Here is a 13,557-nt window from a genome sequence, read left to right on the forward strand (position 1 = left end):
TCAGTGGCACTTCCTTGTTTGTGGTGCATTCTGGATATTGCAGTTCTAGACAGCTGCAAAAGATCATAGGATGGACATTCAGGCTACAACAGACCATCTATTCCAGTGGTTCTCAATTTTCTTCATGTCAAGGACCACCAAAATCATATTTGACTGCGGACCCCATCCCAAAGTATTTAGTGCCAGGGATTTTACAACAATAGCAGATCTACAAGCCCATGGTGCGGGACGAAAGTGCCACGCTTGTATATCCATTTTTGAATAGCCAAAGTATAAAATATGGTTAAAATGATTGTGACGCTATATTAACACATTTAGCTGGGGACCCCCTGGTACCCCTCCCAGGACTCCAGTTTGAGAACCAATGATCTAATCTATACAGTCCATGATTTATAGACAATGATTTTGCCATTAACCAACGCGCCTATTTATTTTCAATGAAGACATAAAAAAACAATATTTTTTTCTTCCTCAAAAGACCACCAACACAGATTCTCCATTTATAGGCATACTATCAAAGTTATCAGAGTTGCAGAAAATGGAACTTACAATAGATGAGGGAAAACAAGTGGCATATTACAAAGCTGATATTAAGAATAAAACTGTACATACTTGAAAAAGGTCTTGAATACTTCAGTCTCAATCAACACTTTTTGTGATCATCTCCTTACCTTTTGTAATATATAAATGCAATTAATAAAAAAAAAATATTAACAAAAAACAACAAAGGCAAAAAGCAAATAAAAATAAATTAAAAAAACAAATGCTGTGCAATCTCTCATTCCCAGCTGGATTATCGTTAAACTTTAAACAATCGTTTTTTGTTTTGTTTTTTAAATGTTATTTTCTTAATAATCTTTTTTTATATTAATATTAATGTTATTCTACCACATTCTCAGAGCAAAAGACATGCCCAAACCAACAGTCTGGAATCTGGAAGATAAGTGCTTTTCAGGGGGAGGACAGGGAGAAAAATATTTGATAAGATTCCTCCTTTACCCCCCAACAATTTTACACCATATAACTTACACTCTCTACACTGCAAAACCATGAGTGTTAATTTATCTCTTGAGTGTGTCCAAGTGGAACCAAATTGACTCCATTTGGTTTCCGATTCACTACAGGAAGCTAGAACTACCAAAGACCAAAGATCTCTATTGTATAGTAAGTGGGGCATGGTGCAGGGGCAAGCTGTCTGGGCCCTCGTATTCCAAAAGCAGATGAGAGCTGCCTACCTACTCTTTGGATGCAGTAGTGCTGCTCTTGCTTCTCAATTACCTTATTGCTGCCCATTGGTTTGGGAAAATCTGTGGGATGTGACAGACAAGCTGCTTCTATAAAGCTCTGGTTGTCTACCGTTCCTGGAGCTCTCTTCTTGGATCATATAGGCACAGCCCGTCACTGGCCAGAACCCTTTAAGAGGAACTGCATCTGTGCTCCATGGCCCATCATAGGTACTTTTACCATAATAATTAGATAATTTCTGGCAGTTTAACTAAGAATTAAAAAATGTGACTGCAGAAGTTTAATATTTTGCACTGTATGTTATTCAAGCTATTTCTATTGTGATTTATTATTATATTGTTGATTTGGTTTCCATTTTTTTAGGCACACTTCGTAAGTGCTGTAACAAAATCATAATGTATTGCTAACGTTTTTGCCAAATTGACCCATACAGGTCCATTTGGACATTCGGACACTCAAGAGTTAAATTAACACGGACGATTTTACGGTGTAGCCTCCCATTCTCCCTCCTTTGGCCAGAGCTGGCAAAGGATGAGGTTGCCTATAGACACTGATCCAAGGACTACACCCCACCCCCTCCCATCCATCTGCTTTGCCCCACCATCACACCACACCCCTAACCAAAAGGGTGATGATTTTATTTAGGGGTGACATATTTAAATACTGATCTCAGATCTGTGCCTGAGGGCAACTTCAACACAGAAGCAGCTCAGTTCACTGTAAGATACTAAGGATTTCCTTGGCGTTCTCTGTGTTCCAGCCCTGGCCCTGCAGAGGACCCTCGCAGGCCAGCACATATTTGTTGAGGATCTGTGTTCCAATGTCCCGGAACTGGAGGCGGTCTTCTTTGCGCTCCATTGTGTCAACGCTGCAGTCCTCATACTTCACTGCCCAGAAGCACATCTCACCGATGTACATCATCGTCAATAGGTGGGTGTCCGAGAAGATGCCTGGTTGAAAAAGTAAGCAGGGATGAACATCTACCAAATCGACTACATTGTATAAGAAGAAGTATGCTTCGGAATGTCTTAATGAATCTTTCAATCTGGTGCTTTCATCATTTAACTTGTCAAGATTGGAACACCATTTGTGAGAGAGAACAGATTTGGTTTGCTTACCTTCAGAGAGGAAGTTGGCTGTAGCAGTATCATGGAGCACAACTCCATCGTTGATTTTCACAGAATTCCTCACCTGTAGCATTCGCATTAGGTAACGCACACCCTCCTGAATACACTGTGTCAACAGAACCAGAGAAGAAGACCATTATGGTGGCGATTACACTGGTGAGCCATAGAGGAAATGGTAGCAGAGTATTTTACATCGTCTGTTATGGTTTGAGAGTGGCATTGGACAGTGGATTAACAAAATTAAATTTGGTTCAACTCGAGGCCGAAAAAATACGCCTATCAAGGTCACTTCAGCATAACCTGCAAACATTTTAGGCATTTAAAATAATATATATTTTTATGCTTTTATTTTCTTCATTTAAACAGATTGTGTAGACCAGGCGTGTCAAAACTAATTTCAGGACATGGGTACATTTTGCTCAATCAGGTAAAATGTGACTTTATGGACCCTTTGTGTATGAGCAAACGAATGCATGAATGCATACGCACATACTCCCACAGCTATCACTGCCTCTGATTTTTTACCTTGCCAGCTCATGCTAACAGAAGACCTTTATCTAACTAAGCTACGTTCACACTGGCAGCTACAAAAGATACAAAGCGATGCAGTGCATCTGTCGCAGAGTTGCTGTTGCAGTGTTGATCAACAGCCTTGTAGACATCAAGCGCGCGTCCGGCGAGCAAGAAATACATAAAGGAAAATAAAGCCTGGGCTTAAAAAGAATAATGGAACTAGAGGACGACAATAATTTGTTTTCTCTCATTACAGGCGGGAATTGTGTGGAGAGCGAAGTTGAGTGGAAATGGTTGAACGTTTTTGTATCTACCAGTGTGAACACAGCAGTAGTCTCTGCAATAGCTAGTCTCGCTTGATTTAATTTATTATGAAGATTACTTTGATGATTAGTATTACAGTCGTAGGCTACATGAAATTTGTGATAAGATGAAAGAATTATGCTTTCATTAGCAGACAGAAATGCACTGTCCCTGCAATAACTTTCTTCAAAACACTTCACTTAGTGAATTTAACAGAATTCAACACTCAAATATGTCCCAATGCATTTAGCTTACATGTCAGGGACTTGACAGTATCCAGTTAGGGACTTGACAGAATCCAGTTGCATAAACACATAACGCATCACAGTGCACTGAACAGTGTCATTTTTTTACTGGCGGCTTCCAGACACCTGAAATCTCTTGGCTCTAACCAACGACCCTGTTCAGTGATTTCATAGTGTCATTTGGATGTCTATGTGTCACCTGCAAGCACACATTATATTTATGAATACCGAGAAATATGATCACAGTGATGTCCCGAACATCTCAAGTCTCCTGAATTTTGGTGAACAGGGACAGCAGTTTTTTCAGTGCTGCTTCAAGCTAGTTTAACTTTTGCGTTCTGTGGTCTCCTGCGTTCTTGTCATGAGCAGCCTTGGCAATGTCAAGTGGCTACATAAAATATTTTATGCCCCTCAACCCCCCCTCAAAATCATCCATCGGGCCAGATTGGACCCTTTCGCATATGTGGCCTGTGGGCCGCTAGTTTATCTGAGGGTAGAGAGGAGGGAACCATGTGGCGAACAGGTCTCTGGCCGGAAATGAAATGGGAACGTTGCAATTATGTGGTCAGTGTCTGACGGTAGATCTGGCCATCTACAGTACCGTCATGATTGGCCACTTTTGACCAATCACATAATCTAACAGACTAAGTTTAAACTGAATCCATGCAAGTGTATATGTTTCTGTCATGATCAAGCACACCTTAACATCCCTTATGCCATGCTCATTAGTAAGCCAACCTGTACACTCTATGAAACAAGAATGGTGTGCTACCTTAAGGAATGTGTCCTTGTTCTTCTTGATCCATTGCTTACGTTGGTGAAGGGTGTGGCAGTACATGTACAGTAGAGCTCCACGTCTCCAGTACAGACATTCTAATAGCTCAAGGCCCAACACAGACTGCACCTGCCATAGATCAAAAGACAAGGGCAACTGTGTGAGAAAGTGATGATTGCATTAAATGTGTTTTAACTTAACCTTGATAACAAAAAGATGATTATCCAGCAGAGAAAGCTATACAGAGTACAGTTAGTGTACAACTCAAATACCAATCTAAATTGTGATTGGGGCATTGGGCCTAGGAAATGGAGTTGTGTCCAACCTTGCTTTTGAATTTGTTCTGCAAGAACAACTGTTGTGTAGTTGGACAGGTGTGTGCATCTTCACTGGCCTCATGATTCAATTATGATTAACCTGTTAACAATTTGATTTGGTTCTACGATGCATCTAAATTATCTCTATTACTGCATTACCATTTCTTTTTTGGCAGTCAGATACTTATTATAAACTCTAAAGTGCTTTAATTGTAAACCAAAATACATAATAGCATTTGATTTATTTTGGTTTACAATGGCCTAGCCTACCTATTGTGAAAATGTTCAGTCCTCCTTATGACTAAATGTAAAGTTGTAATGCACTGCAGAATGATTTATAAGTGTGCTGTAGTGCAACTTCAAATCAATCCGTGAAACCTTGTCGTACAACTGGGTCACTCACTCAGCAACTGATCTATAAGTTCATAGCGTGTCACATCGTGATGTGTTGATCGTTGTTGTACATCATCGTTAACTTAATGGAGGATTTGACTGTGTAGTAATTGTAAAAAATAAAGATGTGGCCAGTAGTCCGCTTTTAAAAAAGCCCTACTGGGTGAGATTTTAATCACTTCTCTACCTCCCTCAACCACTTCTCTTGTTGTGACAGTGGTTAGCCTTGCAGCTTAGTAGTGTTTGCACAAGTCATGGGACGTGCTGCTCCGGGAAGTAATTGTATCTTCACAACATTATATTCCAAGTCGTTATGTCGCAGAATCATCAATGCCAAAATCACAAGGCATCATAAAATCAATAATTTTCCACACCTCTAATACTAATACAACAGAAAACTGGAGCAGCCGCATCTACTATTTTAATTGTAAAACTGATATCTGGAATAGAGATGAATACCTTGGGTTGGTTCTCAAATACTTTAAAAGGTTTGTTACCGGCATCCACCGCCAATCATTCATCAGTGTTTGGCTGGTGAAAATAAATCTGCTTTTGTAAGCAGAGTTTACATTAAGGTGCATGCCTCGCATGTGTAATTAGACATACATGAGCACTGACCGCCATCCCAACACCACAACCCACCTCCTGTGCTGGTGCCAATCTTCCTGCCAACACCTCTGGCTCAGTGAGATCCTGCAGCAGCTGCTGAATTTTGAAGGGTGAGCAGTCTTCAGGAAACTCCTGGTCCACAAGCTTATTCTCCTCATAAAATGTTATGTCTAGTATCACCTAAGACACACAAAGACAACACCCAAAATAGAAGCAGAAAACAGTAACGCTTTTTATTTTATTGAATTCCATGCAAAGCCTGCTATCCAAAAGCCTTTAAAAACTCTCAGACAGACAGTGCACACACTGTATGTGCAGAGTAAACACAGACCTATATTCAAAGTGCTATTTGATGATCATTTGTCTCGATCCTTAGACAGTTGCGGTACTTCAGTGACCTGTGTGATTGTCAACACATGAGATAAGCGCAATAATGTGGAGAGGGCATTAACAAAAGCCCTTCCCTATTCCCCACTTAGGGGAACTAAGGGGATTGAATGTGTAGGAAATTCGGAACCAAATTAGGATGTAATATCAATCGACTATGTGTCCTTAAAAAGAGAACAAGTAGTACCTCTTGAAATACACTGAAGTGGCCAATACCTGGGTACATTCAAGGCCATAGGCCAATAACCATCCAGTAATATCATATTTAGATCAATCATTTGTGACTTCCACTGAACCACACAGCTAAAATTACAACCTTAGGTGTTGTCTGTTACATTTGAGCATTTTCCATTCAATGAAATTATCCAATATATTCCTATTATCAATACATATTGAGCATCTATGTAATGCAACATTTTATTCCACAATTCCATTTAACCGTTATTATCAATCTGTGATCATTTAATTAACAACATGCATGCTTCATTTGGCTAGCCAACGGATCACTACTTTTCATTCAATATTTGAGTAAGATTATGATAAAAACTAGGTTCTAATTTTCATAATAGTTATAACCTGCTATAATAATGGGGCGGCAGTGGTTCAGGAGATAGAGTGGCCGTTTGGTAACCAGAAGGCTCCCAGTTCGATCGCCGGCTGCTCCTGGCTTCATGTCATAGTGTCCTTGAGCAAGACACTGAAACTCTAACTGCTCCTGAGGAGCATGTTGGTGCCTTGCATGGAAGCCTCCCCCATCTGTGTGCGACGTGTGAATGGGTGAATGCAACGCACATTGTAAAGCACTTTGGATAAAGACGCTATAGAAAAGCAAACCGTTTCAACACGTTTTTTTTTGTATTATACGATTTTCAGAACAAGGACTGTTACGTAGTCTGAAACTATTGAAGAACATCTTTACTTAACTATTGTAAAAAATAACAGGTCTATTTACAAAACATGGCACTGCTTTTTAATCCAGTAATCAACTACACTGAAAACAACTGAACATTTCTCCACATAATATCAAAAATAAAAATATATGACCATCAATTTGTCTTAAATACATTCCAGAGTGGTCTTTGTGCCACAGCTTTGATACAGTTGGATGAGAATTTGGAGAAAAAAAAACGTTTTGCCATATAGCAACAGTCCATATATAGCAGCTCAATTTAGTATAAGCAATGGGACTGTTGATTTCCAAAATCATATTGGAGCCTAAAAATAATCAATTTTGAGCCTAATGAACACAATTAAGATGGGGCAACAAGGCCATCTAAAAGTTGGACATACTGCAGTACCTGTGTGTAATCCTGAAGCAGTTTAGGAAGACTGCTACTCTCCCCTCCTTGTCTGTAAAAGCTTTTCAACTTGTCTAGTATGGCAGACGCATTCTGCAAATAGTCATCATCTAGGGAAAAAAATAGATTTGTTAACACAATGACTTGTCACATCTCACATGACACGTTTTTAAGATCCAGTACAGTGACACTAGTGTCCATCTGATGCATAAAATTTGTTCAAGTAAAATACAAAGGGTCAGTGACAGGGTAGATAACCTACAAATAACTAGTTGATGTTTTGCATTTTGAGGCTGAATGACCTGGGCTTACAGATGTGCCACTGTGGCTTATTTGCAGTGGTGGAAAGTAACTAAGTACATTTACATAATTACTGTACTTAAGAACAATTCTGTTGTACTTTTACTCCACTACAATTATTAGAAAACTTTAGTTACTAGTTACTTTGTTGATTTCGATTATTCTGACAAAACATACATTAACCACTTCAGCCCCATTTAAACTTTGGCTATTTTCAAAAGATGTTTTAATACATTTGAAACCTGTGAAATTGGAAAGTCTGCATAATGTGTACTTTTATTTATGGTAATTGAGTATATTTTGATGCCAATACTTTTGTACTGGCAAGTACATTTAGAATTCTGGACTGGAGTATTTCTATAGTGCAGCATTGGTACTTTTATTTAAGTAAAAAATGTGAGTACTTTTAACACCACTGCTTATTAGTGTATAAGTACCAAAAATGAGATCCAGCTCATTACATAGGATGGACAACGAATTGGTCTAACCTCAGTTAACATTGGGCAGCTCACTAGTGGAGGAAGGTAACATTAGGTCATTGTTGACAAGTAACACATGGCTCGATATATTCCAGAAAGCCAGATGACTTCGCTATTTAGCAACACGCATGTTCTTTAGCTAGCATTAGCAAGTTAACACTGTAGCAACCCGTCAAAACGCAGGTAGTTAGCTCACATTTATTAAGTTGGCATGAAATAAAACATTCCAAAACGTCAATATATATTCATATCACACACTATACAGTCGGCTGCCGAGAGTTTATTTGGAAAACGCAAAATGTTTCATCAGAAGAGCAGTTGTTGTTGCTATGGTAGCATCGAAGCTAAGTTAGATAACGCTAGCTAGCAGTGTTGCCAGGTTTAGCGAGAGAGACAGGCAACTGGGTCTATGACAACAAGCCCAAAATAAGCGACAAGAGCACTTTGAACTGTATACATTGGCTATTTGATGTATACATCTATTTGAAAAATAGACGACCTACAAGCTCACAATACGTCGCAATGTGACGCGTTGTGAACTTGTAGATCTGCTATTTTCATCTTGAAATAAAATGTGGCATATTTGGAATATTTTTGAGACATTTTAACAACACAAATCTGGTACCGGGCTCGATGGCACAACACATATTGATGGGGGTTAGTGGGACAAATACCATTTTTAACTCTATGACAAATACCTATTAATTTGGGGGTCCATGACATGAACATATTTGAGAACCAACCACTGGTTTAAATAATACAAAAAAAATCGGAAGCAAGGCCAAATAAGCAACTACATTTTAAAACAAGCACCAAAAAAAACCCCGCAACCCACCAATATTTACAAGCAACTACAGAAAAAACAAGTCGCTTATAATAAGCGGACATGGCAACACTACTAGCTGGCTAGCTAGCAGAGCAGTTCAAACTGGACAAAGCTGTCACGCTGCTACACACAATCAACGAGCACAACGTTGACCTCTGTGTGTGTGTACGTGCACATGTTGTGTACCTTGTTTCTCTGTTCGGAGGCTGGCGCACTTGATGTCCAACTCAAAGATCCTTCTCTCCAGCTCGAAGCCCTGTCGCCTGCAGTCGTCGGCCATGACTAAAACACGGTGGTCACGTGAGTCAAGCAGCGTTGCCATATTTTGTGAGAGAAATAAGCAACCAGTTCTAAGGCCCAATAGCCTGGCCAGCATTCCATTTCGGGTGTATGATCCGGTCGGGAGCGGAAGTAAAAAATATAAAAAGTGGCCGGATGGGCAGAACCGGAAAGCCGTCTCACCCCAAAATAGGTCCGTCCTAATAAAATCCTTGATGCAGCATAGTTTAGCTTATTTTTTAAATGTAAATGTGCGTGCACTATCCGGAGACTATTTAGCGTCGGTGTTATCCCACGGGGAAATTCTATTCCATTTAAATAGGGATTGGGGAACCAAAACAAAGCGGCACCGCAAAACCGGATGGGCAGAATCCGGAAAGAGGATTCTTTTTTCTTTTTTTTTCAGTGGGCGTGGCCTAGACCGGATCATATGTTGTCTTCTGGAACGCAGACCAGGCTTTCCTCCGAGGTGGAAGAGGCAGCCATGGGTCACATGAGCACTTTGAACCTATATGCAGTGGTGTGAGTACGTTTACTCAAGTACTGTACTGTACTCTCAGATGCAAATATTGTACTTTTACTCCACTACAATTATTTGACAACTTTAGTGTCTAGTTACTTTTCAGATATCATTTATTACATTATAAAACATACATTAACCACTTTGGCCCTATTTTATACCTAGGCTATTTGAAAATAGCCGATCTACAAGCTCACAATCCATCGCATCGTGACACGTTATGAGCTTGTAGATCTGCTATTTTCAAACATTTTAGTACTTTTACTTTTGGTACTTATATGTATATATATGTATATACATGTATATATGTATATTTTGATACCAATACTTTTGTACTTTTACTCAAGTACATTTTTAATTCCGGACTTTTACTTGTAACAGAGTACTTCTACATTGCAGTATTGATACTTTTACTTAAGTAAAACATATGAGTACTTTTTCCACCACTGCAGGTGACCTGATGACATGTCGTCAATGTCGTCATTTACTGGGAAGTTGGAGCTTGGAGGTCAAGAAATTCCACAGAAAAGGGGAGTTAGAATCTCAAGGAAGGGAAAGTGCCTGGTCTAGTAGTGGTCTATTAGGAAACATTAGGAAATGTGCTGCATGTATGCTTAGTCATAAATTAGTTACAAACATAGTTGAAAATTAAGGTTACAAACATGGAGTTAAAATTAAGGTTACAAATATAGAGTTAAGGGTTACAAATCAGTATATCAGTTTACATGAGTTTAATAGAAGGTTCAGATCAGAGATCAGTGGTTTTCAACCCTTTTTGAGCTCTGGATCACTAGCATATTTCAGTTAAATATAATATAATTTAGTATAATATATTATTTGCTGCACAACAACATATTATATCAAGCCCTTAACATTCATTATTTAATTTAAAGCTTTTACACCCACACCACACCTATTCATTCAAATATTATTATTTTTTACATTTGATGGACTTATATTATTTAAACATATTTTAATACATTTAACAAAGGTATTTCTTTGTTTACATTTTTAAACATTTTCCCTTGGACCACCTGCAGGCCTAATTATGCCATGGACAAGTAGTCCATGGACCATTGGTTGAGAAACAGTGGGATGCATTGACATGGAATGCATGAGTGTTTCCGAAAAACTCATCTTAGCCCCTACCCAAAACAACAGTGGTCCCCAGGTTGATTCTTAGTCAGGGTGGTGGTCCCTGCTTCACAATCATTTGAAAACCCCTGCTATATGCGTCATATATACAATACTATATACAAATCGCAACGCGTTGTGAGCTTGTAGAGCTGCTATTTTCAATAAAATGTGGAATATTTGGAATATTGTTTTAAAACATTCTAACACAAATGCTCACTGGGCACAAAACACAAACAACATCATGTTTTGAGAACCACTGGTTTAAATAATTTAACAATTTGGAAGCAAGCCTAAATAAGCAGGAACAAGCCCAAAAAAACGCAACCCGCAACCAATTTCTGCAAGCAACTTTACAGAAAAATAAGTCCAAAATCGCTTATAATAAGTGGACATGGCAACACTGGAGTCAAGGATTATTCACGTGCCCCAAACAAGTGTGTTTATGTTGTCTCCCTTTTTGCAGTGGTGGAAAAAGTACTCACATTTGTTACTTGAGTAAAAGTATCAATTCTGCAATGTAGAAGTACAAGTAAAAGTAACATAATTCAAATGTACTTAAGTAAAAAGTACAAAAGTTGGTATCAAAATGAATGTACATGTTATGCAGAATGTCCCATTTCACAAGTTTTCAAATGTCTAAAATGTTTAAAAATCTTTTTAAAATAGCAGATATACAAGCTCACAATGCGGGCTTATTGGGGCTTATTGGGCTTATTGCCCAAATGTATATAGGGCTGAAGTGATTACTGTATGTTTTGTAATCATAATAAAAATCTACAAAGTGATTAGTAAAGTTTTCAAATAATTGCAGTTGAGTAAAAGTAATATTTGCCTCTGAGATTGGAGTAGAAGTAAAAGTACTGAAAATAGGAAATTCTCCAGTAAAGTAAAAATACCTCAAAATTGTACAATAAAGTAACAAAAACTTGTGCCACCAAGGCACTGGAGTGTTTTATTTTATTTTATTATGTAAAGGTATTTGAATACATACAATATAAATCAAACAGTAAATCAAACAGTAAAAATAGACAACAATGATAACAATGATACCAGTTAAAATAACAATAAGCATATTTATTAATGATACAATTAAAACCTACTGTATTTAAAAACCTGTCTATATTGAATTTGCGCTGGTCATTCAGACACACACACACACACACACACACACACACACACACACACACACACACACACACACGCACACGCACACGCACACGCACACGCACACGCACACGCACACACGCACACACGCACACACACACACACACACACACACACACACACGCGCGCACACGCGCACACACACGCACACACACGCACACACGCAAGACAGACATTCAACCACAACAACACCCGCGGTGAAGCAGTTAAATGTTAATGAGCTTGTCGAGCCTCTGTCACTCCCCCTGCGTCCAGCCCCGCCCACCCGCACCGCCCACAGCGCGCTCATCACTTGGAGAGACCTGCTGCTAATGTTAGCTCCACTGTTCCACTGCCAGACAGCATATCATCCCTCCTGCCCGTCAGCAACCCCCACGACACGTAACCTCACCCCCTGCTTCGGTGTGCTGCTAGCAGCTATCTGACGCATCTGACACCTCTAAAACATGGCGGCCTTTAAAGTATTGACGAGGGCGGAAAATGTGTTCTTCAAAAATCTATCTGGCACCTGCAGACCCAAATTGAACTCGGCTACTACTCATTCCTTGGGCAAGGTCAGTATTGAAATGCGACCATGCAAATGACCACCCAGGCTAATAACCCAGACGGGTGGGTTCAGTACGAGTGATCAGACAGGTTACAGTCCAAAATAAGGGTTATTAGCAATTATACGTTATCTACATTTGTCTTTGTTATTGTTATCTGGCAGAGGTTCATCCGCCGGCTGATTTATTTTCGACCCAATCTGTCAATGAAGTCACCTCCACAAAATACACACGACCTCGTGATTGTCCTCAGATTAATATGATTGCAATTTGCAAATCAAATGTAACATTGTGTGTTGAATAGCTACTAAATATAATTTTAAATACAGTGTATATTTCATTTTGGAGCTTGTATCTCACTGCATCAAAACCTCACTTAAAGTGGACGAGCACACTACTTAGTATCTAACTTTAGTTTGTTGGATGTGTGCTGTATCTTTTTTCCAAGACCTCTCTCTGCGTGTGCGTGTGCGTCAGTGCGTGTGCGTGTGTGTGTGTGTGTGTGTCACAAGTTCTTGCATAACCTACTACCAGCATGGTCTCACACAGCTGATGTATGAGAATGTTTCCATTGCAGCCATGTGCGATAAGACTAAAGAGTAGCCAATGGTCTAGACTAGAGACCAACGTTTTTCAGGCCAAGTGCTAGTTGCGAGAGCAGCAGCCTGGGAACCCCACTACTTATTGTATTTGTAAACAATTGTGTTGACAGCACAGCACTGTAATCGCTGTTGTGTAAATTAATGTTTTATTTTATTTTATTGGATTCATGTTAATGTGTATTTTCAGACATTTGATCACTTAAATCTTCAACACTTAATAATTTGACCTTTCACTCTGTGCTTGAACTGCTCTTTCTTCCCTCACTGCGAGGCGTTGTGAGCTTGTAGATCTTCTATTTTTGGCTAAAGTTAATCTCAGAATAGGGATGCTATAGGGTTCAAGTGGATAATGTAAATTATAAAATGTTACGATCACACAAAGATTTGGCGGACCTTGTCTTCTAGACTAGCGGCATACTAGCCTAGGAAACAATTAAAAACACAAAGAACATAATAAGCTTATCTGTAGAGCAACCTTATGTAGTGTACACTT

The 13,557-nt window shown here is 39.2% G+C and overlaps 2 protein-coding genes across 2 annotated transcripts in view; one reads left to right on the forward strand and one right to left on the reverse strand.

Moving 5' to 3' along the window:
* Positions 1 to 411: 411 nt before the first annotated feature.
* rimoc1 (rab7a interacting mon1-ccz1 complex subunit 1) lies at positions 412 to 9,116 on the reverse strand. The gene is made up of 6 exons (XM_084054924.1): positions 9,004 to 9,116; positions 7,213 to 7,322; positions 5,561 to 5,707; positions 4,206 to 4,337; positions 2,364 to 2,478; positions 412 to 2,195 (listed from the first exon to the last, which is right to left on the reverse strand). Exons 1-6 carry the CDS (start codon positions 9,095 to 9,097, stop codon positions 1,960 to 1,962), a joined length of 834 nt encoding a protein of 277 aa, XP_083911050.1. The 5' UTR covers positions 9,098 to 9,116; the 3' UTR covers positions 412 to 1,959.
* Positions 9,117 to 12,233: 3,117 nt separating this feature from the next.
* The window catches only part of oxct1a (3-oxoacid CoA transferase 1a), a 62,688-nt gene continuing 61,364 nt past the window's right edge, over positions 12,234 to 13,557 (forward strand). The window contains exon 1 of the mRNA XM_084056135.1: positions 12,234 to 12,471. Within this exon, the coding sequence (XP_083912261.1) occupies positions 12,364 to 12,471 (108 nt within the window). The 5' untranslated portion in view covers positions 12,234 to 12,363. The remainder of the gene's footprint in view (positions 12,472 to 13,557) is intronic.

Source organism: Gymnoscopelus microlampas (genome assembly GCF_963454915.1).
Source record: "Gymnoscopelus microlampas genome assembly, chromosome: 4".
NCBI lineage: Eukaryota > Metazoa > Chordata > Actinopteri > Myctophiformes > Myctophidae > Gymnoscopelus > Gymnoscopelus microlampas.